Source organism: Rhinatrema bivittatum, chromosome 2 (assembly GCF_901001135.1).
Source record: "Rhinatrema bivittatum chromosome 2, aRhiBiv1.1, whole genome shotgun sequence".
Taxonomy (NCBI): domain Eukaryota; kingdom Metazoa; phylum Chordata; class Amphibia; order Gymnophiona; family Rhinatrematidae; genus Rhinatrema; species Rhinatrema bivittatum.
The window spans coordinates 40,912,038-40,939,900 of NC_042616.1; the positions used below are offsets into that span (position 1 = coordinate 40,912,038).

Genomic DNA, 27,863 nt, shown 5'->3' on the forward strand with positions numbered 1-27,863 from the left:
TCAAATAGATAAAAATGGGAAATAGCAGGGGTAACGGCAGCAAAAGAAATCTGTTAGGATAGAGAAATATACAAAAGAGGCTGAGAAATGGGGAAGAGAAGGAAAAAATCTTGGAAATAAAAGGAAAGAGGAAATGTAGAAAACTGAAAATGAATACAAAACAGAAAAGAAAAAAGAAAACACGAAAGAAAGCAAGAAGGATTAGAACTGAAGAAGTACTAAAGGAAGATGGTAGAAAAGATTAAGAAATAAGTCTGAAACTATTATTATTGAATGAGTAATTTCTAAAGTCTGGAAGGAAATGGATTATTTATTTATTTGTATATATATATATATTTTTTAATTTATTTGTAGATTTTACAAGGAACAAACATAAACATTTTTTCAAGAGACTGTATTGCCATTGGTATAACTATGGTATTTTTCTTGGAAGCACCATGGGGAAAAAGAATGTGTGCTATGTGCTGAAAATCTGCCTCTTAAAAGATTTCTTCCCCATGTCAATTCTGCCCCAAGGTGACCCTGTGAGGACCGAGCATGAGGCCATAGATGTCCACAAAGAACAAGTGACGTATTAAGGGGGGGGGAAGGGGTCTGCCCCGGGTGACAGCCAGGAGGGGGGGGGGGGGGGGAATGCCATTGAAAGATGCCGACCTGAGGCCACTGGCAGTGGTGATATCTAGTGGCCGCAAGCGGAGCCCATCCTGCTCATGGCACAAGACAGGGAAGAGAGAGCCTACGTGATTGAGAGAGGAAGGAGAGTGCAAAGAGATCATATGGGAGAGAGGGTGCGTGTATGTATGTAAATAAGAGACTAGGAGCAGGTGTGTGTGTGTACATGGAAGTGAGAGTGCGTGTTTGTGTGTGTAAGAGGGGGAGCCTGTGTGAAGGAGTGTGTATGTGTAAGAGAGAGAGAGAGAGAGCGCCTCTGAAAGGAAGCGGGGAACTGCAGTTCACTGGGGGAGGGGAGGGGAGGGAATGGAGGAGTGAACCTTGGGCGGGGGGAGGGCCAAAGGAAGTATCCATCCCGGGTTCTAGATACTTTAGGCAGCCACTGCAAAGAAACAGACATTTCGGCCCAGGAGTGACAGCACTCAGTTTAGAATGTCACTCTCCCGTTTGATGTTATCAGTCTGTGCAAAGTGTGAAACTCCAACCTTGCCCCCTGTCCATGTGACGTGTGTGATGCAGGGTAGAGCGCCTTTAAGAAACTTGCTGCTGAGTCGTCACCTGTCTTTCTGGGCACTGTTAGCCCGGCCGCTGCAAGTTCACTTCTAGCTCTGTTTAGCTCCTGCAGTAAAAGTTTTCCATTTATTCCCTGCAGTGCAGTGCAGTTCCTGTCACCTCGGGCTGCAGCTTTCATAGATAAGAAACACAAAAACGTCACCAGTCTGTGCTTAGTGTAAAACTCCGCCCCCTTGAGACGTCATCAGTCTGTGCCCTCAGGACAAGGCTCAGCCCCTTTTTGTGCTATCAGTCTCTGCCTTCAGTGTAAAGTTCTACCCTTTCCCAGTGGGAAATCATTGGGCTGCGTATAGCTGCAAGAGTTGTCGACCTGTGCTGGGGATAGTCAACGTTTTTTTTTTCTTTTTTCATCTTTTAATTTGCAGAGTAATAGTTGGAAACCATACACCGTCAGCATTAAAATCTCAGCTTCTGCCCTTCTCTGTAACAGGAAGGGAGGGGAGATCTCACTGAAGAGGCAAACACTCAGCTCTTCCCCCCCCCCCAAGAGAAAGAGCCCCCAGTTTATTTCTAATCCTGAAAGCAGCAAAAGCAGAGAGGAAAATGCCTGCAGGAGCTACTGCTCAGGTAGGAAATTGCTCCCAACTTTCTACCCTTTCTATACACTGCTGCAGATTTCTAATCTGGACATTGCAAAGTCAGCCCTGACTTTAAAAGGATCCAGATCAGACTTGAAGCTAATAAAAGGCATTTTGGGATTCTTCTAAATGTAAGGAAAAAGATCAGGAATCCTATAAAGTGAGACTTTGTGTCTAGGGTTCTGTGTACAACTGGTTTCCAGTTGTTATTCTAGAAACATAGAAATGACGGCAGAAAAGGACCAAATGGTCTATCCAGTTTGCCCAGCAAGCTTATACCCCGCTGTGCAGGTTACCTCCATGCTTATCAGTTACCAAACCGTAAAAGTCAGTGCCCTCGTTGGTTACTGTCTGAATCCAATTCTCTGTTACCTCATGTTGCTGAAGCAGAGAGCAATGATGGAGTTGCATTAACAGTAGGTAGGTTTATTGGTTAAGGGTAGTAACTGCATCACCAGCAAACTACACCCATGTTTATTTGTTTCCCCAGACCATAGAAGTCGGGGCCCTTGTTAGTTACTGTCTGAATCCCATTCCCCTGCCATTGAAGCAGAGAGCACTGATGGAATTACATTAACAGTATGAAGGCTTATTGGTTAAGGGCAGTAACTGCTGCAACAGCAAGTTACCCCCATGCACTCTTTTCTTCATTTCCATCCTCTAGTTTTTAGGGATCGACAGTGTTTATCCCATGCCCTTTTGAATTCTTTCACTGTTTTAATTTTCACCATCTCCACAAGGGCATTCCAAGCATCCACCACACTCTCCGTGAAGAAATATTTCCTGAAGTTGGTTCTGAGTCGTCCTCCCTGAAGTTTCATGTTGTGACCCCTTGTTCTACTGATTTCTTTTCAATGGAAAAGGTTTTATGAATGTGTAGGCTCGTGAGGTCCAAATCAGAAGTTCTCTGCAGGCATGCGGTTGACTGGGTTTTAGCTCTTCTTACCTTTCTCGGGTGGATAGTCAACTTCCCCCAAAGCCATCTCCAGCCTTCCCAGGTGTTGGAATTTCTGGGGGCCCGCTTTGATACTCGGGTCGGAAAGGTGTTTCTGCCTCGTGCTCGAGCACTCAAGCTCATTGACCAGGTGCGCAACCTTATCTCACTCCCGACGGCGTGGGACTACCTCCAGGTCCTGGGGACTATGGCCTCCACCATCGACCTAGTCCCCTGGGTTTTTGCGCATATGCGATCGTTACAGAGAGCTTTGCTATCCCGCTGGCAGCCGGTGTCGGAACAGTTTCAAATGGTTCTTCCGCTTTCGGCCTCTATCATCGCCGACATACAGTGGTGGCTTTCGCTTCCGCATCTTCTGAGGGGAATGCCTCTTCGGACTCCATAGTGTGGATCATAGTCACCACGGATGCCTGTCTCTCCGGCTGGGGAGCCGTCTGCCAGTCTCAGACCACGCAGGGATACTGGTCTCCAGTCCAATCCCGTTGGCATATCAATCGGCTGGAAGCCCGGGTGGTTTGTCTGGCCTTATAGGAGTTTTTGCCCCTGCTCTGAGACAAGGCAGTGAGGGTCCTCTCCGACAACTCCACGACGGTAGCTTATATCAACCGACAGGGGGCACTCTGAGTCATCTAGTGGCCCTGGAAGCCAGCCGGCTCCTTGCCTGGGCGGAGTGTCACCTGGACTGCCTGGTGGCCTCCCACATAGCGGGCAAGGAGAATGTGCAAGCCAATTTCCTCAGTCGCCAGCGTCTCGATCCGGGAGAGTGGGAGCTCTCGGACGGGGCCATGGAATTGATCATCAGCAGGTGGGGTCCCCCGCACCTAGACCTCATAGCGACTTTGAGCAATTCCAAAGCCAACCAGTTCTTCATCCAATGGAGGGAACACTTTTTGGAGGGAGTGGATGCTCTCGCTCTCCCCTGGCCCTTGGATGTCCTCCTCTACGTGTTTCCTCCGTGGCCTCTCGTGGGAAAAGCGCTCCAAAGAATAGAACTTCACAAGGGGCCGGTCATTCTGGTAGCACCCGAATGGCCCCGCAGACCGTGGTTCACGGATCTGGTCAACCTGGCATCGGACAGGCCTCTTCGTCTCGGCCATCTTCCTCATCTGCTTTGGCAGGGTCCCGTATTTTTCGACCAGGCAGATTGCTTCTGTCTAGCGGCCTGGCTTTTGAACGGAGACGTCTGAGGCGTAAAGGCTATAAGGAGGAGGGAGGAGGTGATTACCACTCTCCTGCAGGCACGTAAGCCATCTACTTCTTTGGCTTATGTTCGTGTTTGGAAAGTCTTTGAGACTATCTGTTCTGAATCGGGTGTCTCAGCACATTTGGCACCAGTCTCAGTAGTTCTTTCCTTTCTCCAGAAAGGCATCTCCAAGGGTCTTTCCTTTAATTCGTTGTGCGTCCAAGTGTCCGCTCTCGGTTCTCTTCTCGGTCGCATAGAAGGGCACACCTTGGCGTCTCACCCGGATGTTGCTCGGTTCTTGAAGGGCGCCAAACATTTGCGGCCACCCGTCCATCCCACATATCCGTCCTGGAATCTCAATTTAGTCCTCCAGGCTCTCTGTGTGCCTCCATTCAAATCTTTCTGTCGGGCTACTTAAAGGATCTTACACTTAAGGGGTTTTTTCTTGGTTTCTATTTGTTCCACTCGTCGGGTTTCGGAGATTCAAGCGCTGTCCTGTCGGGAGCCCTTTCTGTGTTTTTCTGATTCGGGAGTCTCTCTCAAGACTGTTGTTTCTTCCTTCCATATTAATCAGTCGGTGGAACTTCCCGCATTCTCTACGGAGGACGTCGCAGGTCCCTCTGGGGGCGATCTTCGCCGGCTTGATGTGAAACGCATGTTACTCCGTTATCTTCAAGTCACCAATGAGTTTCAGGTCTCCGATCATCTTTTTGTCCTCTGGAGTGGTCCAATAGGGGCAAACAGGCTTCTAAGACTACTATTGCTCGCTGGTTGAAGGAAGCGATTGCCTCGGCTTATATCTGTCAAGGCCGGACAGTTCCTGAGGGCTTGAAGGCTCACTCTTTGCGTTCTCAGGCTACTTCGTGGGCGGAGAGTCAGTCGGTCTCTCCGCAAGAGATCTGCATGGCCGCTACATGGACATCCCTGCATACTTTTGCCCGGCATTACCGTCTGGATGTGCACGCATCGGTCTTTGGTTCTTTCGGGCTGCAGGTGCTTCGAGCAGAACTGTCTCGGTCCCATCAGGTTTAGGGAAGCTTTGGTACATCTCATGGTCTGGACTGATCCAGGTACGTACAGGGAAAGGAAAATTAGTTCTTAACCTGTTAATTTTCATTCCTGTAGTACCACGGATCAGTCCAGACGCTCTTCCCTGGTTTCTTTCTTTTCTGCCGTCCGCTCAAAGTTTTTTCCTACAGGTCTTTGAATGGATATCCTCTATCATTCTCTTCAGGACACCGGAAGCATCTGTAATTGATGACCAAGGATATGCAGGCGCGCTATTTTACAGAGTCCATTCCTTGTTGATAATTGTTTCGTTGGTTACTCATTTGAGTCTTGTTTACTTGTTTGATCTATTTTCGGGGTTTATCTTAAATTCTTATCTGCTTTGACAATGGTTATACTGAAGGGCTGCAGGGTAGGCTCTGTCCTGATATAGGATACCCTTTCAGTTTTGATCTGTCTCCATCTGCTGGGCAGGAGGCTCAACCCACGGTCTGGACTGATCCGTGGTACTATAGGAACGAAAATTAACAGGTAAGAACTAATTTTCCTCTCTTCCTTGATCCAGTTCTCTAGTCACTCAATCAAAAAAGTCAGTTAGATTTAGGTAACAGGACCTTCCTCTGGTGAATCCATGCTGCCTTGGGTATTTTTTATTTATTTATAGATTCTTTTATACCGCGGTACGTATAGACATACATCACCTCGGTTTACAGTGAAACAATAAAATAGCAACAGGCTTTACATGTAACAGTTTAAAAAACAGTAAAACATTTAACAGCAACAGGGTACTGCAATCCACTGGATTATAGGTAGTTCACTATCCTTTCCTTCACCAGAGTCTCCATTAATTTTCCCACCATTGAGGTGAGGCTAACCGGCCTGTAGTTTCCAGCCTCCTCTCTGCTACCACTCTTGTGAAGTGGGACCACCATCGCTCTTTTCCAATCCCATGGCACTACTCCTGTTTCCAGGGATCTATTGCACAGATCCTTCAGCAGACCCACCAGCACAGCTCTGGGCTCTCTTAGTATCCTGGAGTGTATCTCATCCGGCCCTGTGGCCTTGTCCACTTTCAGTTTGCCTAGCTCCTCCCATGCGGTCTCTTCTGTAAACAGAGTTCCATTTACTTTATCCCCAACTATGGTCTTGCTAATTAGCAATGGGCCTTCTCCAGGGTCTTCTTTAGTAAATACCAAACTGAAATATTTGTTTAATATTTCTGCCTTTTCTTTGTTACTCGCCACACAATTTCACTTTCCTGTTCATACCCGGATCAGTCCAGACTCCTGGGATTATGCCTCCCTTCCAGAAGATGGAGACAGAGAAAGTTTCACTGACACTACCAATAACCCGGAGTGCCACCTGTAGTCCTCAGTATTTCTCTGTCTCCAGCAGATGATGGAGGTGCAATCCCTGCAGTCTTGATGAGTTAAAAAAGTAGGGGATTCTTCTAAATTTCCTCCCAGGAGCTTGTTAGACCCTGGTCGGGCTATTCTTCGTGGTTTGGGCAACGAGCAGGGGGTCGGGGACACTCACCTGTCTCAGTCGCTGCCTGGGGAGGCATAGCTGGTGGTACCAGTTCCCTCCTCTCCCACAGGAGAACTCTGGCTCTTCAGCAGCAGCTCTCAGTCAGGGAAGAAGTGGTTTCTTCTCTCTTGTGCGTTAGTAAAGTTTTAAAAAAACAAATAAAAAGGCTTCTTTAGCAGAATCTTTTGGAAGCTTCTGTGGCCGGGAGACTGTGTGGCGAGTTGGGGGCTGCTCTGCTGAGGTGGGAGCACGGGTGGTGGACCTGTTTAGCCGCACAGTGCAGGCGGAGCTCATTCTCTTTAACTGCGGGGTGGGGCCTGATCAAAGTTGGCGCGCCGTGTTGCAGAGGCGATGCCGCGCAGCAGTACTTGTCGCTCAGGCGGGAACGCGCCACCGCGTCTCTCCCACAATGGACTGTGCTCCCGCTGCCTCTCCGGTGGAAGGGGGCGGGTTGAGGCCATCGGAGCCTGCAGCAGTCCGGCAGGCAAAGCTGAGTTCAGGCGCGGGAGCGTCTTTAAAGTCGGCTGCTCCTCCTCCACCGGGTGCGGGAAAGTCGGCCATTTTGTCCGAGGTTGAGGGCTGCTCAGGGGCGAATCGGGGTTGCGATGACCTCCCTCCTCCGTTGTCCATGGTGGGGCAAGGCTTTTTTGATCGGAGGCAGCCGATTTCGATGGGGAGGGGGATCCTTCTGATGATGCCGCTGAGCATCCCACTGCTTTCACTTCCGAATTTATTTATTTATTTATTGCAATTACATTTTTATTGAACATATGTCATTTGTTTTTGATGCACAAGGCGTTTTTGGCACGCAAAGCAGCTGGCAGGAAGTCAGGTTGCTCTCAGAAGCCTGCCATTCAGCAACCGGCTAAGAGATCTGGGGGATCTGAGGGGCTGGTGTCATGCCAAATGCCTAGGATCCTCGGGATGAGGACAGCATCCTCCCATCCGGGTGTTGACTCCATTGATTTGGAAGGTGTTCCTCAGAGTGTAGATGTTCCGGATCCTATGGGGGCGGACAATGATCTGGTGGCCTTGGGTGTTGATCCGGATAGTCCAGATCTGGAGGGTGGGTTGGTCCAGATGCCGGTGGCAGAGGGAGACGACCCGGAAGTGATACGATTGTTCTGAAAGGAGGAATTGTGGCCTTTGATTCCATTAGTTCTCAGTGGGTCCTCAGCGTGATAAAAGATGGTTACGTGTTAGAATTCTCTCATCCATTTTGGGATTTGCTCATGGTATCCCCTTGCACCTCGGTTGGAAAGCGAAAGGTAGTTCAAGGTACCATGGAACAGTTTCAAGCATTGGGAGCCATGGTTCCTTTCCCAGTGGGGGAACAAAGGGCAGGTATATATTCAGTATACTTTGTGAACTCAAAAAAGGACTGTTCATACCATCCAGATTTTGGATTTAAAGAAGGTAAATGTCGCTCTCAAAGTTCCTCGGTTTCAAATGGAAACACTGCAGTCAGTGATTGCAGCAGTGCGCAAGGGAGAGTTCCTGGTGTTTTTGGATTTGACAGAAGCTTATCTGCATGTTCCGATTCATCTGAGGCATCGGAGGCTTCTGCACTTCATGATCCTCGGGAAAACATTTCCAATTTTGCACCTTTCTGTTTGGTTTGGCTACGGCACTGTGGATATTCATCAAGGTGATGGTGGTTGTGGTGGCAGTGCTCAGAAAAAGGGACAACCTGGTTAATCTATATCTGGACGACTGGCTCATTTGGGCAAAGTCGGAAGCCCCGGGCGTTCAGGCAATGGATCTCGTCTTGCAACAATTGAGGTTACTGGGATGGGTGGTGAATCTGGCGACGAATCACCTCAACCGGTTATTCAAGTTCTGGACTTCTTGGGAGCACACTTCGATACCAAGGCGGGGAAGATTTTCCTTATGGAGGATCGTATAATCAAGCTGCAGATGAAGGTGTGCAGATTATTGGAAGTGAGGATGCCCAGGGTCTGGGATTACCTACAAGTCCTAGGCTCTATGGCCTCGACGTTGGAGCTGGTTCCTTGGGCCTTTGCGCATATGACGCCCTTGCAGCGGTTGCACCTTTCCGTTTGGGATCCTTTGTCGGAGGAGTTTCGTCTTCTTCTTTCACTTGAGGAGCCCACCAGGTCCAGTGTTTCATGGTGGCTTGGTCAAGAACATTTGAGGCACGGAGTGGACCTGCCAGAGTGAGTGGTGGTTTCCACGGATGCCAATCTCTCCGGCTGGGGAGCGATATGCCAGAATCATTCTGTTCAGGGGCAGTGGTCCGAGGAAGAGAAGCCCTGGTCTATCAACTGTTTGGAGACAAGGGCAGTGCGGTACGCCTTGATTGCATTTCTCCCTCTGTTGAGCGGCTGCACAGTACGCATCTTATCGGACAACACAACCACAGTGGCTTATGTCAACCATCAAGGGGGAACCAGGAGTCGGGCAGTGGCCCAGGAGCTGCAGGATTTGATTCTTTGGGCCGAGCAGAATCTAGCTATGCTGGCGGTGTCCCACATTGCCGGAGTAGACAATATGCAAGCAAATTTTCTCAGTCATCAGAAATTGGATCTGGGGGAATGGGAGCTGTCAGAAGAGGCGATGGCTCTGATAAGTTGCAGGTGCGGTGTTCCTCACCTGGACTTGATTGCTTTTATTTTGCGGCCTGGCTTTTGAAAGGAAGCAACTGAGAGAAAAAGGTTATCTGGAGGATGTCATTTCTACTTTGTTGCAGGCTAGGAAGATTTCCACGTCATTGTCATATGTGAGGGTTTGGAAATTCTTCGAATCCTGATGTTCAGCTCAAGGAATGGTTTCGAGTCAGGCTTCGATTCCTCGCATCCTGGCTTTTCTGCAGAAGGGTCTGATGAAAGACTTGGCTTCCAAATCACTGAAGGTTCAGGTTGCAGCCTTGGGCTGGCTGCAAGGTAGAGTGCATGGTCTGTCGCTTGCAGCCCATCCGGATGTGGTTCATTTTTTTTGAGGTGCTAAGCATTTGCGACCTCTGGTATGGAAAACATGCTCCTCCTGGAATCTGAATTTGGTTCTTAAAGGGATGTGTGTGGCTCCTTTAAAAAGGTCTACATTAAAGTATCTTACCTTGAAAGTAGTGTTTCTGGTAGCCATTTGTTCCACCCGGAGGATTTCAGAATTGCAAGCGTTATCGTGCAGAGAACCTTTTTTGAATATCTCGGACTCCGGGATTTCCTTGAGGATGGTGCCTTCTTTTCTTCCGAAGGTGGTGTCGTCTTTTCATTTGAACCAGTCCGTGGAACTACTTACCTTTCCGAATCTAGATGTGTCATCTCCGCATGCTAAGTAGTTGCGGTGTTTGGATGTCAGACAGGCCTTGTTGCGTTATCTCAAGGTCACCAGTGGTTTCAGATTATCTGACCATCTCTTTCTGCTATGGATTGGCCCCAAGAAAGGGCAGAAGGCATCAAAGTCCACAATTGCAAGGTGTTGAAAGAGGCAATTAGCTCCACTTATTTCTTTAAGGGGTGTCCGGTCCCGGAGGGATTGAGAGCTCATTTAGTTCAGTCTCAGGCAACTTCGTGGGCTGAGTGCCAGCTGGTGTCACTGCAAGAGATTTGTTGGGCAGCTGTTTGGAAGTCGTTGCACACTTTTGCCAGACATTATTTTTTGGATGTCCAATACCCAGAATCCATGGGCTTCAGTGAGAGTGTTCTCCGAGCAAGACTCTCAAAGTTCCACCCTAATTAGGAACCTTGGGTACATCCCAGGAAAGGAAAATTGGTTTTCACCTGCTCATTTTTGTTCCTGGAATACCACAGATCAGTCCAGAGTTCCACCGAGGTTTGGGTGAGAGTCTGTTCGTATTTGTCATCACTTAAAAACAACAACTCAGCACCTACAATAGACGCTAGAATATCCTCCTCAGCCAGAGATCTTGATGTACTCATGGACAATGAACTCAACATGAAGAATCACATCAGCTCAGTAATAAAGGATGGATTCTTCAAACTGCAAATCCTAAAAAAAATCAAACCACTTCTCTACGCCCAAGACTACAGAACAGTACTTCAAGCCCTGCTATTCTCTAAACTCGACTATTATAATGCCCTACTCCTGGGCCTACCATCCAATTCTCTCAGGCCATTACAACTGCTCCAAAATGCAGTGGCAAGATCACTCTCCAACACCAAAAGGTCTGAACACATCTTACCAATCCTCAAAAACTTGCACTGGCTACCCATACCACAATAATTCAATACAAAGTTCTAACACTCATACACAAAGCACTATACACTGAAAACTTCGACTGGCTAAGCCCAGCCCTTCACTTTCATTCCACCCAGAGAACACTCCGATCCACTAACACTGGACTCATTCCTACACCATCACCAAAAATGGCCCACCTAACCTCAACAAGGGAACGATCCCTAACAGTGGCAGGTCCAACACTCTGGAACAGCTTTCCTCCTCAACTCAGGCTTAACCCCACAACCCCACAAATCATTCAAAAAAACCCTCAAAACATGGCTCTTCAAAAAAGCATACCCAACTACCACCCACCAGCCAACACATGAACACTAGCTCCCCCCCACTCACCTCCCACTCCCCTCCCTCAACACCCACATCAGATCTGCATAACCACACATTATGATCAACCCCAAAAAACCAAACCTTCTTACCACTCTTGATGCAAATTCGTAAACTATCTTCTATACCTATAATATGATTCAGAATAACTCCCCACTGACCAACTGCTACACATACTGTAAAGTTTCAATGCTCAACGTCATAAAGTCTCACTATATAATGTTATAAAGTTCAATGTAAAATGTTATTACGTTCAAAACAATATGTTATAAAGTTCAATGCAAAATATTACAAAGTTCAATGTAAAATGTGATGAAGTCCAATCCTAAATGTCACAATGTTCTAATGTAAAACAAGAAGTCTACACCAATAGACTCCTCTGTTGCACTGTAAACCGGTGTGATATGTCCGATGAACATCGGTATAGAAAAACAAATAAATAAATTAAAAATACATTTCTCTCAGGTTTCTGCTTGTATATAGGCTGCAGAGCTGCTTACGGTTCAAGCTGGTTCTCCTCTTGTGGAGTTATAGAACGATCAGTTTTTTGGGAAAGGTTTTATCCTCATTTTCCCTCGCTCGTTTGGGGAAATGTTATTTGCATTAAATTTGCATATATTTAGCTTGGCTTGGGTACAGGTCAATACTGAGGGACCGCAGGAGGCACTCCGGGTTATTGGCAGTGAAACTTTCTCTGTCTCTATCTTCTGGAAAGGAGGCATAATTCCAGGAGTCTGGACTGATCTGTGGTATTCCAGGAACGAAAAACAGCAGGTAAGAACCAATTTTTCTACACCACTTCTGACCTCTCTCCTTTCTCTGATGTATCTGAAAAATGTTTTGTCTCCTCGCTTTACCTCTTTGGCCATCCTTTCTTCCACTTGACCTTTTGCTTTCCTTAATTCTTTCTTCATTTCCCTCTGTTTTAACAGATATTCTTCTCTGAGTTCTTTTTTTTGGGATCCTTTATACTTCTTGAATGCTGTTCTTTTTGCCTTTATTTTTTCAGCCACCTCCTCATAGAACCAGATTGGTTTCTTATTCCTCTTACTTTTGTTTACTTTTCCAACATATAGATTTGTTGCCTTGGTAATTGCTCCTTTTAACTTGGCCCACTGTTATTCCACCTCACCGTTTTCTCCCAGCCTTCCAGGTCTTCCTCCAGGTATGTCCCTATTTCGACAAAGTCTGTATTTGTGAAATTCAAAACTCGGGTCTTCACGTGTCTTCTCTGTGTCATATTTGCAAAATCGAACCATACCGTCTGATGATCACTGCTGCTTAGGTGAGCCCCTACCTGAACATTAGAGACATTATCACCATTACTGAGCACCAGATCGAGTATCACATCCTCCCTCATGGGTTCCATTACCATTTGTTTGAGTAGAGCCGCTTGAAGGGCATCCACTATCTCTCTACTTCTCGTAGGTTTCACAGAAGGAATACTCCAGTCTACATTCGCCAGATTAAAATCTCCCATGAGCAACACTTCTCCCTTCTTTCCCACCTTTTGGATGTCTTTGATGAGTTCTCTGTCCAGTTCTTTCGTTTGAGTGGGTGGCCCGTAGATCACACCAGTAACAATGGAAGCGCCATCTTCTTCTCTACCCCACGTCCTTTGCAGTTCAGTTGCTTGGATATTGTTTTTGACACAAAGAGCTCCTCCTCCCTCTTGTTTGTCCTCTCTGTCCTTTCTTAGCAAGTTATAGCCAAGGATGGCCACATCCTAATCATGAGACTCAGTGAACCAAGTCTCTGTAACCTCAACAATATCCAAGTCCGCCTCCACCATTAGGGCCTGCAGGTCTGGGATTTTGTTACCCAGTCTACGAGCATTTGTGGTCACAGCTTTCCAGCTGCTCTTCCTAGGCAACCTTTTTTTTTGCATTTTTGAACTGATTGATTTTTCTGCTTTCTCTTCCCTCTTCCTGTTTTGCTTGAGGGTGACCTGCCAAGTTCCCTGGCCACCTCCTGCCACCCCTGTTCCTTAGTTGAAATGCCTGATCATGCATGATCTGAATTTTTCACTTAGCAGCCTCTTTCCTGCCATTGACAAATGTGGGCCGTCATTACCATATAATCTTTTTTTTTTTTTTTTTTTAAATGTAAAGTTTTTTTTATTAAGCATTCCAAAAAATATAATAATAAACCATATACAGCCAAGATGGCATTAAACAATGGAAACAGATTGTGTAACCAAAGCAACATAGCTGTCAGTTATATATACAAAACAGCAGACCGTCTGAAGATAGAAGCATAGCTTATCTTTACCATATATTCTTTAATTGCTCCATACTCGGCCCCGGCCACCATTGTATCTAAATCCACATTCTTTACACCAGGTTTTGGGCCAGACATTGGAGTTATCTATATAGCATGACCCTTCCTTTCTTTTTCCATGAACAGGTAATACTTCTGAAAAGGCAATAGTCTTTGCCATGTGTCTAATCTTTTTCCCTTGGATTTTGGAAATCTCTCTGTACTTTGTGGGCATCGTTTCTAGCAAGGTCATTGGGCCCAGATGGATTATAACATTGATAACAGATTTCTTTCTTTTATATTTGTGTTGACCACCTGGTTTGCATTTCTGATAGCTGAGGATCCTGGAAGGCATTTAACTATTGTGTCCCCATCATCATGAGTTTCCCCAAGTTGACTCCTTTGATAATTGAATCTCCCAGCAGAAGCAGCTTTCTTTTAGGACATTTAATCGTATTGAAGGGATTCTGGGTGCATTGGGTGACTCCTTCCCTTTCAGACATCATTTCATATTCTGCTATTTGGACTTCTTCATTTTCCAATGCAGAAAATGCATTATGTAAGGGTACCAGAGGGGAGAGTGGGTGTCTCTTCGTCACAGGCCTTATTCTGCCAGAGCCCACTATAATCAAATTGTTTCCTGGTATTCTGAGTCCTGGATGTCTGGCTTCCCTGTGGGAGTGGGGGTGGATACTCAGGATGCTTCAAAAGTTGGGGAAACTGGGTGTCTCAGAGACACAGGTCGTGTTCTACCAGAGCCCACTGTAAACCTCTTATACCTGGGTTTCTGAATCCGCTGTGAGGGTTGGGAGAGATATACAGGATGCTGCAAAGAAGGGGAGGTTATTTGAATCTTGCATAACATCTCCTTCAGGTGCGTTAGCTCCTTATTCATGGCAGACAGCTGAAGGCAAATTAGACGGCCATTCTCCAAAAGGTACGCCTTGGGATGTAAGCACCACAAGTGTTGCGCTGAATAAAGAACATTTTGCTAATAGAGACTAATAAGCTAGTTAAGAGCTTGGCACTTCAGGCCTATACTATTCAATTATCCTAGGTCCTTGGAAGAAATATTTAAGAAGGAAACACTGTAGGGGTGGGAAAGAGTGGGGAGGGCGGGACAGATTCTAAACAGCAGAGGGAAGGCAAATTATATTTGGAAAATGCAGAATAAAGTTAGATTAAATTAGACTTTTCAAACTTAGCCAAAAGCAGGCACCAGGTAAGTGGAGCTGGAACCAGGTACACTGTGCTAGAATATTTTGTATGAAACTCACAGACTGTATTATGTGACCAAATTATAAACAAAAAGAAAAGTCCCCCAGCGCTGGGAAGTCTCCTGATGGACGAGATGCAGAAGGTGCTGAGTGTGGAAGGGTTTGTGTTTCAGGACCCAGTAACCTTTGAGGACATCGCCATCCGTTTCTCCCAGGAGGAGTGGGAGGATTTAGAAGAACAGCAGAAGCAGCTTTACAAGGAAGTGATGAGGGAGAATTATGAGAGCCTCATCTCACTGGGTAAGGAATAATTTTACCTTCTCATTAGCCATGATGAAAAAGATAGTTCCGAATGTAAAGGTCATGAAGGAGACTCATGTCTCTTCCCTCTTTATCCCTTGTACAATGCGTGTTGTACAAGGGATAAAGAGGGTTTATGCGTCTTTTCTGAACATGCAGGGCCATGAAACTGTTTCTCTTTAACTGAGGATTTCACTGTTTTTGTTCATTAAAGCAGGTGAAATTCTTTATGCTGGAGAGATTTCTAAGCCCTGAATGTGGGGAATCCTATCCAGAGTAATTATGGGAAACCTAATGCAGTGCTCTTACCCCAGGAACAGGCTCTCCAACTACCACCCCTGATATTATCTCCCACATTGAACGAGGGGAAGAGCCGTACATCAGGGACGAGCCGGGATCAGAGGAAAGAGGAACTGGGAGAAGCAGCTGCTCAGGTGAGTGCAGGAATAAGAGGGACCGGGGTAAAACTGCTGAGAGGAAGAGTGGAAGGAGCAGCTGGGAACTGCAGAGACCCCTGCACAAGCTCCTCTGGAAACAGGGGTTTCTGTTACAGGCTCCAGTCTTATAAGACATTGCTTCTCAATCAGTACGGCCTGGGAAAGTCCTTCATATGTGGCAATAGTTAGAGCCCCAGCTAGATTCTCTTCCCTCTCAGCGGCAGTAGGAGCGCAGCATTTCATGCTCCTCCTTGTTCCTCTTCGTCTGGCTTCGTTATGAAGGTGAAATCGCAGGGCTCCACAGTACTGGCCAGCACCACACGTTCAAATTGCAGAGTGAAGCCAACGGAGGAGGATACCTAGTATAATGACAGCACGTAAAAACCAAAACGGTCCCTTTGGTCAATTTAGGTATGCACATGTACAAAATCCCTTATGCAACCCGACACAACTCCTTCCTCCTCCCAGCTCTTTTTATGTGTGCTTTTAGCCCTTCCCCTGAGTATACCCACAGTCTATTACATTTTGGCCTCTACCTCTTCTGCACATCGGCCATTTCAGGCCCTGCCATCTTCATCTTTGTTTCTCCACAAAACCGGCACCCAAGACCACACCGTGATGCAGTTGTACCACTGCCGTTTAGGCTTGTTGTGGCCCCAGTGCATTACTGGAAGCAGGAAGCAGGCATACTGCTGCTGTTATTGGCTAATCTGAGACTGCAGTTCGAACGCTGATTTGCAAGATAAACTACTTAAAGTCACTTTGTTTTTTTTAGTTCTTCTTGTACTGCTGATACACCATTGTTGTTCATTGGAAGAAACAGCATCATTGCTTTCACTCATGACTTGAGTGACTGAGCCCCTGAGGCAGCGGCTGTTGAGCTGCGAAACTCGGCCTGAGTCAGGCAATTTTATGAACACGTCTCTGCATGAATAAAGTTTTGAAAAAGATCAAGGCATCTATTTTGTTTTGTTTACCTGACGGCTATCATAGATCGCCTACCTCTTTGTTTTCTTGGACCTAATCTGCCAGAATGTGCAGGTTATCGATCCTCTGTCTCCCGGGCTCCTCTGTTTTATCCCACTGTTTTGTTTTTTTTACTTTAATATTTTTATTGAACTTCTCAAATAAGTAGACAAGCAAGGTGTTACGTGTACTCCTGTACTGTAAATATCCTTGCATAAATAAACATTTTGTCCCTTCGAGCCCAGCTATTCCTTAAGATGAAACCTCAAGCAAGAACTTAATCCTGAACAGTAACACATCCCCCTCCTTTTTTTTTTTTTTTTTTTTTAAATGCCATTACTATTTTAGTCTTCATCTCCTCCTCTAGAAGGGCTTTCCAGGCATCCACTACCCTCTTCAGGACAAAAATATGCTTCCTGACATTGTTTGAGTCTGCAGCTTTGGAACTTCATATAACCGTAGCTAGTTTTATAATTTCCACTGAAAAAGTTTGCTTCTTGGGCATTATTAATGCTTTTCAAGGGTTTCCTATACCCCTCTCTCTCATCTCCTTTAGAGTATACATATTGAGGTCTTTCAATTTCATCTCATAAGGGTTCCTAGTGCAGAATCCACACCACTTTGGTTGCCTTTCTCTGGGCTGCCTCTAGCCTCTCTATCAGGGTCCTTTATCAAATCACGTTAGGGGCCACATCGCGGGCGTTAGGGCCCTAACGCCCCCGATAACACCATAACATCCCGCGAGAAATAACGCCTCACGAGATGCGGATGCAAATTTTAAAAATTGTTCCCAAATGGGAGGAGTCAATTAAAATGAGGGGTGCTTAGCATTGCGTGCGACAGCGTAATGCACGTTATCGCACATTTTAACGCTGGAAATAACTGCAGCTTTTTTCCTGGCGTTATGCTGTGTGATATGGAGGGGAGTATAGAGAGAGAGCCTCTGGGGTGGCACACTTATTAGTCAACTGTTCATACCACTGTAGGAGGGGTAACGAGTAACTCAAGGTGAGGTTTGGGGGGGCAGTTTTACATGCCCAGTCAGAGGTACGAACAGCACAGTACACATCGGTGTACATTGGATGTGATTTGGAGTGAGGAAAGCCACACAAAGATGAGATTTGTACAATGTACTCTCGCCCTGGTTGGATGTGCATTCTGCCTAGCTGCTACCTTACAGGGACTATGAAGGAGGGGATTGTTCCGGGATTCCCCTTCCCAGTTTCTGAGCTCGGCGCTCCGTTCCCACATGCATCCTGTCCCCAGGGAGGCCCAGGGACAGGCGGCAGTCTGGCGGGTTGAGCTACCTCTTGTGGCTAGGCCCCGCGCCGAAGCTTTTCCACTGTGCGCCACGTAGGAGGTCGCGTCATTGTTTTTTGCACGCGTTTTGCAGATGCGGTCAGCTGCCCTCTATAGGACGTCTTTTCTGTGGTGCGTCCAGGTTGTGCGTCCAACGCTTGGACGTCTAGTTTGAGAGTCTGTTTCGGCGTTCAGGTTAAGCGATGCCCAGCTTGGACGCGCTCTTATCCTGCGTTAGGCCAACATTTGTGTGCGCTTGAGCGGCGCCTGCTCTTGGAACGCCTAGTTTTTGGATGCCTAACTCCTGGATGCCTAAATTTTGGACACATATAAAAAAAAAAAAAAAGATAATGGCAGCAATAGCTAAGAAGCCTAAGTGCCTTGCCTTGGGCACCGGCTGTCATATTTGGGCATCTCAGCCTGGCGTGCCTTATAACATGTGCCAGCGCTGTTTTGAGGCTCAGGGAGAATTGTCTTCCTCTGATTCTACTAAGCCTGGTTCTTCCCAGCCTGATGAGGTTAAGGGTAAAGATGGGTCAGGAGGAATGCCTGATACTGGAATTCCTTTGTCTGGTTCCTCAGCAGCTCAGTAGGCACCGCTCAAGGGCCTCCTGTTTTTAGTATGGATCCTTCTGCCTTTCCTTGGGTAGAAGTTTTTCAGGGATTGCAATCTTTTCTTCAGGCACAGCCCTCACCCCCGCCCTATCCTGTCAGCTCAGTTCCTCAGGCGGTGGTCTCTCCCTCTTCTGGTACTACTTTTAAGTGCCAAAGTACACCTCGAACTGCAGGTGTCCCTGACAGGAATCCGGTGGGCACGGATGATGAGGCAGATCCTGACTCTCTAGAGGAAGGGGAAATTCCTCCGGGACTGGAGCCGTATAGGACTATGTTGCGGTTCTTTCATAGAGATGAATTGCCGGCCCTGATTTCCCAGATGTTGAAGATGCTGGGAATTCCTGGGCAGATTCCATGTCTGAGCCAAATTAAAATCCCATTTTGGTTTCTTTGCGTAAAGCCTCTTGTTTTTTTCCCAGTTATGGACGCCATTCAAGAATTGATTGATCTTGAATTGGACGCCCCAGAGGCAAATTTTATAGGGGGTTGGACCTTGGAAGGCCTATACCCCTGGATCCAGTGGTGAGAGAGTATCTGTTTTCCGAAAGTGGATGCGCTTGACTGTGCTGTCTGTAAGCGAATGACTATCCTTGTAGAGGGAGGAGAGGCCTTGAAGGATGTGCATGATAGGAGAATTGAGGTCATCCTTTAGCAAACATTTGAAGCAGTGGCAGTGACCCTGCAGCTAGCTTCCTGTTGTTCCCTGGTGGCTCGCTCTTGTTTGCTTCTGTCTCAGGAGGTTGCTGATGCTGAACTCACCGCCGCCTTTTTAGCGGATGCAGGCTGCGATTTGGTCCGCACCTTGGCCAGAGGAGTGGCTTCGGTGATAGCGGCCAGATACTAGTTATGGCCAAGAAATTGGTCGGCCGATGCAACATCCAAGGCCAACCTTATGAAATTGCCCTTTAAAAGTTTGCTCTTGTTTGGGAGTGAGTTGGAGAAGCTGGCCAGTAAGTGGGGCGAGTCTCCGGTTCCTCGTTTGCTGGAGGATAAGAAGCAGATGGCGCGCCCCTTTGGTATAAAGGGTCATCTCAGAGGTTTCAAGCGTTCATCCCAATAGAGGAATGACCTTTCAGAGGACACGGCCTTTTGGTAGGTCTCATTCCTTTCATCCCAGACAACCCAGGCGAGGTGGGGGCTCAGGTAGTACAGCCTTCCGTCTCTCCCAGTTGAAGGTTTGCCGACCCACCCCTGGGGACATCTCTCTCTCTTTTATCAGAAGTGGGCCAAGATCACATCGGATCAGTGGGTCCTGGAAGTGATACCAGAAGGATGTGTGCTGGAGTTTTGCAGTGTTCCTCAGGATATCTTCATGGTGTCTCCCGGCTGCTCCCCACAGAAGAAGCAGGTGCTGGAGTGTACACTGTCGAGGCTCCTCAGTTTGAAGGCTGTGGTTCCAGTTCTCACGTGTCAAGAAAATACGGGTCGATATTCCATCTATTTCGTTGTGCCCAAGAAGGGCTCCTTTCGCCCCATCCTGGATCTCAGAGCGGTGAACCGTCATTTGCGGGTGATTCATTTTCTATGGAAACTCTGCACTCAGTGATAATGACCGTACAGTCTGGGGAATTTCTGACTTCTTGGATCTGTGCGAGGCGCACCTCCATATTCCTATCCGATTGGAGCACCAATATTTTCTGCGTTTTATGGTGCTGGGGATGCCATTTTCACCTTTTAGTGGGCTGCCTTTTAGTCCAGCCACTGCTCCCAGAATCTTTTCCAAGGTTATGGTGGTGGTGGCGGCGGCGGAGCTGAGAAAGGATGGGATCTTTGTACTACCTGTATTTAGACGTCTGGTTGATTCAGGCCAAGTCTCTGGAAGGAGAGCCGTCTGATGACCCGCAAAATGATCTCCTTGTTGCAGGAGCTCGGTTGGGTGGTGAACCTGGCCAAGAGCAGTCTTCCGCCATCTCAGTCATTGGCTTATCTGGGTGTGCGGTTTGACATGAAGCAGGGCAAAGTTTTTCTTCCAAAAGCTCGTATTCAAAAGTCGATGGCACAGATGCGTCTCTTGGTGAGCACTATATGCCAGACAGCATGGTCCTGTATATAAGTGCTCGGGTTGATGGCAGCAACCCTGGAAGTATTACCATGGGTGAAGGCACATATCCGTCCACTTCAGCATTCCCTGCTGTCTCGATGGAACCCGTAGTCTCAGGATTATGTGATTCAACTCCACCTGCCATTGGAAGTCTGCTTTCACCTCCAGGGGTGGTTGCAAGGGGATCATCTGAGAAAGGGGGTGTCCCTGATGTAGCCGGACCGGTTGGTACTCATGACAGATACGAGCCTCCAAGGTTGGGGAGCTCACTGTCTGTTAGGAACTAACGGCGCAAGGGCGCTGGAATACAGAGGATTCTCTCTGGAACATCAATCGGCTGGAAGCCTGGGTGGTCTGGTTGGCATGCTTTTAGTTCAGCTGCAGGGTCGAGCGGTCCGAATAATGTCAGACAACACAACTACAGTGGCTTACATCAATCAGCAGGGAGGAACCAAGAGCCAACAAGTATCGCAGGAGATAGACCAACTTATGGAATGGGTGGAAGCGCATCTTCAGGAGATCTCAGCCTCGTACATTGCAGGATAAGACAGCGTAAGAGAGGACTTTCTCAGTAGGGAGAGTCTGGACCCAGGAGAATGGGTATTGTCTGACAAGGCATTCCAGCTGCTAGTGGAACGCTGGGGCCTTCTATTTCTTTTTTTTTTTTTCTCATTTAAAGTTTTATTGATAAACGTCTGTGTATACATCAAACAAATAAACTCATAGTGAAAACACTGAAACAAAGGCTTCAATTGCATATTATTACATAGAGAAAACAGAGTATCTTCTTTATATGAATTATGGATAAAATATACACCCCCCCCCTCCCCTAAGGATTCCCACTCCAGAAGTAATACCCAGCCCACACATGCTATCGTATATAAAAATATAAAATGAGAGAACTGGTAATTGATGTGGTAGATATATATATATGAAAATAAATGAACCACATACTCGTGTGAATGCCACTTTTTGTAATTCAAGTGATAACCCTCGTAAATGAGCAAAAAGCACAAACGTTAAAAGACGTTTTGTCACTTATTCACTTGTAGTGATGCAATTTTTTTCGTTGCAAAGTGTAACAATATGCCTGCTCAGCAGATTTAATCATGGGGTTTAACACTTGTTACATCTGTAAGCCACTTTTTAAACCTTTTGAAAACAGTTTTGTTATTTCAACCCCATCAAAAAAAATTTTTTTAAAGACACTTATCCTTGAAGTAGCACTAGAGCATTGAATATATCTGCTCTGCCCGCCCGACACAGCCTGTGTTTCGAATTCTTCATCAAGGGCCACTCTTTACACTACAAAATAAGAGTTGATTTTCTAGATGTAAAAATTTCAATTTATACAAAACTGAAATATACAATCCTTTAACAATACATAAGTGTCTTAATGAGAGGTTTTCCTTGCTATGTCAATGTGGCTGCGGCATCTCAAAGAGGATTCACCATTTTAAAACTTACGTTTTTAAAGCATCAGCATGTCTCTGTACTGACCAATCATGAATGAAAACGGGGTAATAATGAACCAATGAGGACCAATGGCAAACATTTTAAATTACTGACATCCACTCTATATTGTCATTCATACCCTGTGGAAATTCTGTTGCAAGATCAAAAATCCACTTTTGTTCTTTGTAATTGAGTAACCTTCGTCTATCTCCACCTCTATCGTTTTTTGAAATGATGTCTATAATTGTCCAACATAATTGGGGAAAAATCATGATGTGCTGCCAACCAATGTTTCACTATGGGAGCCTCCAAATTTTTTGTGTTCAATAGGCTCCTGTGTTCCCTCAACCGAGTTCTGATTGTCCTAGAGGGACGGCCCACATAGAGCAAGGGGCAATTACATTGGATGATGTAGATCACATTGTCAAAGTTGCAATCAGATGAAAAATTCCTTTTATAGGTGATGCCAGTAGTCAGATGTTGCCAGATGTTCCCTTCTAGGGTGGTGGAACACATATCACACTGTCCACATGCTGTGTGAGATGAATCACCCGATGGATTGACAATAACGGGCAATGCTGCACGTTCGATATAATTTTTTATATTTGACCCTCTTTGGTAAGAAACCAAGGGTTGCTCGGTGAATATAGGATGTAATTGTAAAACATGCCAATGTTGACGGATGCTCCGGACAATGGCAGATGATAAACTAGTGTGCTGCAATACATATACATCTTGAGACGAGGATTTCCTCATCTGATATTCAAGCAGAGATTCTCTTGTATAAGTTGTATAAGTTGAAATTTTTCATCTTGGAGTCTCTCCAAGAAACTCTCTGCTTGAATATCAGATGAGGAAATCCTCGCCTCAAGATGAATATGTATTGCAACACACTAGAATAAAGAGCTCTCTTTTAAACACCTAGGATGAAAACTTGAATAATGGAGGAGAGTGTTTCTGTCAGTCTCCTTTCTAAAGATGAATGTCTTAAATCGATTGTCTTTTTTTTGATGATATAAGGTCCAAAAACGCAATTTCCGTCTGTTGGTATTGAAAATTAAACTGAAGTTTGGGGCTTACAGTATTAATCCTTATCATAAAAAGTTGGAGCTCCTGTAATGTACCTTTCCAAACAAAGAATACATCATTGATAAACCTCCGCCATGTCCTAACATAATGCCAATATATCGAAATATATATATACAAATGCTCAAATAAATCTACATCAGACAGGCTACCAATGGGGCCAAAGAAGACCCTGGCTTGTTTTTAAGCCTCCGCATTTGGTTATTACGGAAACTTGATTGCCAAGCATTCAACCTCTCCTTCAGCTTTCTTACATCATTTCTCATTCTTTCTACTCAGGGCTGTCCAAAATCTTGCAGATTTTTTTGAGTTGTTCACAAAAAGGCACTATTTCCCCCTTCTCCCTCTCCCTCATGTTCTAAGTGTCTCCTCCCCAATGTGTGTGTGTGTGTGTGTGTGTGTGTGTGTGGGTGTGTGTGTGGCAGGGGGAGGAGTCAGTATCTATATGGGTGGGGTAATCTTTAACCCTCTTCTCACTTCTGTATGTGTGGGTAGGTGGTGATGCAGAAGAGATATGGGGAGGGTGTGTGTGTTTGCTTGCATGCACTTTCCCCTTCACACTCTCCATTTTGTAGCCCCCTCTTTTTCGCTCTGTGGGCATGTTGCGGGACAGGTGGGTGTATGCATGATGGGGGCATTTTGTCCCCTTTCCTCACCTGTGTAAGTTTGAAGGGATGTGAGGGAGGTAGGGGTGTGTATGTGTGCGGGTAGGTGGTGGTGTGGAGAGGGAAACGGTATGGTTTGTGTGTGTGTGCACCCTCTGGCTCCCTTACGCTCTCCACTTTGCAGCCCTCTCCTCCCCTGTGTGAGTGTGAGTGTGTGTGAAGGTGGGGGGAAGAATGTATTGGGGAGACACATCATTTTTGTGCTTTATTTTTACCTTATTAAACAAGTTATTCAGGACAAAGTAATTCTGCGTTTTCTTGCAATGACTTGTACGTGCACGCATGTATATATATTTTTCTATTTGGTAAACGTGCTTTTTGAAGTAAGCAGTCGCCTGGAGCAGTTATATAACCATGTTGTGTTGATTTTTAAGGTGCTTTTTAAACTGTTTTATGTTCAGTCTTTGTGGTTATGCCCTTTGTCCCCGCTCTTCAGCTATGATATTCCCTCCCATGCTGGGTTTACCTCTCGTGTGGCCCATTCTCACTCCTCCAACCTGATTCTCACTGCTCACCGTGGGGGCAAACTTCAAAGTGCCTTCATTGGGATACAGTCTGTATATGTTTTATCCAAAGATTTTGAAAATGTGCAGACACTATCCCGGAAACTAACATGCAAACTGTGAAAATGCAATCGTGCATGTGATTTTCCTCCTCCAGCTTGAACATGCCCCAGACACTGCCACCTCTAAATCTGAACTTCAAAGAGGGTTAATTTTCAGACACCCAGTTTATATCCCTTCATTGATATTTACCTGCATAAATGCTTTTGAAACTCGTCCTCCTCAGTCATCAGAGCCAGGTCCAGGATGCACCCGTATTGTTTGTTCTGTCGCATGCACAGTGACCCGACACAGCACTGCAGCATGCTGTTATGGCAGGATGTATGTTTGTTTAATCATATTCTGCCTTTCAGCACTTCAAAGCGGATGGCATTCAGGTACAAAGCATTACACACTGTGCCACTTGCAGGGAGAATAGCAGAAGCAGAGCAAGAATAAAACAAATATTGTTGTATCACTGAGCTCATTAGACTGTTCTTCTCCTACAATAATGCCCAATGTTTATTTTTTCATCTAGGAAAAAAAGATCCCAGGAAATATAATCCAGAGGCACATTGCTGGGAGTTAGGTGAGATTCCAGAAGAGAGCAAGATGTTATTGGAAAAGGATGAAGATGATATTTCCTGTCCTGAGTGGGAGCACAATTGCAGGAATCAAGGCAGCTCAGAAAAGAAGCAAAGAGATCCAACAGGAGACTCAGTTCTGTGTGAGCAAAGTGCCAGTAATATCACACTTATAGGGGATGAACAGAGAAACCTGACAATAGAAGAAAGATGTTTATGTGATGTGTGTGAGATATTTGAACAGAGATCTCACACTATAGAGAGACCACCTACATCTACAGACTATGGGAAAAGCCATATTGAAGAAGAAACAATTTTATTTACTGATTGTGCTAAAGGTTTCAGTCAGAATGCAAATTTCTCAAGATGCCCAACATTCTACTCAGGAGATAGACAATTTTCAAATAATAAATGTAAGGAAAATTTCTGTAAGAGGAAAGCCTTCACAAAACACCAAGAAGCCCATAAAAACAAAAGACAATTATCTTGTACCAAATCTGAAAAACACTTCAGTATCAAGGCAGAGCTCTCACAACACCAGAAACTCCTCAAAGCAGGGAGACTTTTTACATGTACTGAGTGTGGTAAAAGCTTCAGCCAGAAATCATATCTTGCTAAGCACCAGAAAATTCACACAGGGTCAAAACCATTTAGATGTAGCAAGTGTGGTAAAAGCTTCAGTCAGAAACCATACCTCATAAAGCACCAGAGAATTCACACTGGGTCAAAACAATTTACATGTAGTGAGTGTGGTAAAAACTTCAGTCAGAAAACTTATCTCACAAGCCACGAAAGAATTCATACAGGGCTAAAGCCATTTACATGCACTGAGTGTGGTAAAAGCTTCAGTCAGAAAACATATCTCACAATCCATCAGAGAATCCATGCAGCCTCGAAACCATTTCCATGTATCGAGTGTGGTAAAAACCTGAGTAATAAGTCAAAACTCAAAATCCACCAGAGGATACACACAGGTGAGAAATCTTTTTCATGTGCAGAGTGTGGTAGACATTTCAGTAACAAGACAAACCTCACAATACACCAGAGAATCCACACAGGATTGAAACCATTTACATGTGCTGAATGTGGTAAGAGCTTCAGTTGGAAGACATACCTCACAAGCCATCAGAGAATTCACACAGGTGTGAAACCATTTTCATGTACTGACTGCGGTAAAAAATTTACACGGAAGACACAGCTCTCGAGCCACCAGAGAATCCACACCAAAATGAAACCATTTACATGTGCTGAGTGTGGTAAGAGTTTCTGTTGGAAGACTCAGCTCTTAAGCCACCAGAAAAGCCACCTGGGAGTAAATACATTTACATGTTCTGAGTGTGGCAAAGCCTTCAAGGGGAAGAGAGACCTCACAATGCATCAGGGAATCCACACGGGGGTAAAACCATTCATATGCACTGAATGTGGTAAAAGCTTCACTTGGAAGAGAAACCTTACAAATCATCAGAGAAAGCATACAGAAATTAAACCAATTATATGTGCTGAATGTGGTAAATGCTTTATTAAGAAAACAAACCTCAAAATCCACCAGAGAATACACACAGGATTGAAACCATTTAACTGTAATGAATGCGGTAAAAGCTTCCGGCTGAAGGGAGATCTGAGAATCCACCGGAGGATTCATACAGGAGTGAAGCCATTTATATGTGCTGACTGTGGTAAAAGTTTCACTCGGAAGAGAAACCTCACAATCCACCAGAGAATTCACATGGGAGTGAAACCATTTACATGTAGTGAGTGTGGTAAAGACTTCAGTCAAAAGACTAATCTGATAAACCACCAGAGAATCCACACAAGAGTGAAGAAGTCTGCAGTGATGTCAGAGAACTGCTGTGCAGAGGCCCGCAGTGATGTCAGCGAATTGCTGTACATTTCTGAGGCGGCAACAATAAGCTTCCCTCACCAAGTCTTGCTGAGCACCTTCATGTGGTGACCTTATTATATTACATGTATACCAAATGTCAGGAAATTGGCAACATTGAACTAGGAAAGGAAGGAAACAGAAAAATTCATACTATCCACACATTACGCGGGATCAAATGATGCCCACCTTAGCTTCAGCACTAGGACTGATGATGATGGTGATAATTCAAACCCTTCAAAGGAAAATAGTATCCCTGATGAAGCTACAGGCCATGACGAACCTGTTCATGGACCCTCTGTAGCATAAGAACATAAGAAAATGCCATACTGGGTCAGACCAAGGGTCCATCAAGCCCAGCATCCTGTTTCCAACAGTGGCCAATCCAGGCCATAAGAACATGGCAAGTACCCAAAAACTAAGTCTATTCCATGTAACCATTGCTAATGGCAGTGGCTATTCTCTAAGTGAACTTAATAGCAGGTAATGGACTTCTCCTCCAAGAACTTATCCAATCCTTTTTTAAACACAGCTATACTAACTGCACGAACCACATTCTCTGGCAACAAATTCCAGAGTTTAATTGTGCATTGAGTAAAAAAGAACTTTCTCCGATTAGTTTTAAATGTGCCCCATGCTAACTTCATGGAGTGCCCACTAGTCTTTCTACTATCCGAAAGAGTAAATAACCGATTCACATCTACCCGTTCTAGACCTCTCATGATTTTAAACACCTCTATCATATCCCCCCTCAGTCGTCTCTTCTCCAAGCTGAAAAGTCCTATAAGAACATAGAAGCTAATGGAAAAATTAAGAGCAGGAGACACAAGTGAACCCCTGAAGATAAAAAGATAATGTACTACTATTTTTATGAAAAAAAAAAAATCCCTAGATTTACGCCAAGGGTTTACAAACAGATCACTGGGACAGATCAAAGGACCATGAGGCCAACAATGGCCAGTCCAAGTCACAAGTACCTGGCAGGATCCCAAAGAAGCGACCCAATCCTTCTGGCTCACAACCAGGGATCTGCAGTGGCTTTCCCCAAGTCTGCATGGCCCGTAATGGTTTATGGACTTTCTCTGTAAAACAAACTAAAATTTGTAAAAGGAAATTTAAAGGGCAGGTAGATGTTTTCATCTGAAATCATTTCAACTTAAAATTTCCAGATATTAGCAGATGGCCAGGTTGTTTAGTAAAGTCCAGTGGCAGGAATCCCTTTATGTGGTGGTGTCTCAGTGATGGTCTTTCTGGTCCTTTTCTTGCTTCTGTCTGGTGTTTTCTCTCTATGTTTGTGAATCTCTGTGTTTGTCACTGTCTTCATTCTGATCTCTGTGCATGCAAATCTTCTAAGATGCTGGTAGAGATCTTATCACACAGCAAGCTAGTGGTCGAGATGACTGAATCAGTTTTTAGTTTAATGTATCCCATCTTTAGATATTTATTCCATTGGATCAGTCTTGTCTGTCCTTTGAGGTCATCA

At 45.5% G+C, this 27,863-nt stretch overlaps 1 protein-coding gene across 1 annotated transcript in view; it reads left to right on the plus strand.

The window, feature by feature from the left end:
* Positions 1-1,466: 1,466 nt before the first annotated feature.
* LOC115085899 (zinc finger protein 271-like) overlaps positions 1,467-27,863 on the plus strand; it is a 195,015-nt gene continuing 168,618 nt past the window's right edge. The window contains exons 1-3 of the mRNA XM_029592434.1: positions 1,467-1,812; positions 14,685-14,811; positions 15,126-15,245. Coding sequence (XP_029448294.1) covers positions 1,789-1,812; positions 14,685-14,811; positions 15,126-15,245 — 271 coding nt within the window. The 5' untranslated portion in view covers positions 1,467-1,788. The remainder of the gene's footprint in view (positions 1,813-14,684; positions 14,812-15,125; positions 15,246-27,863) is intronic.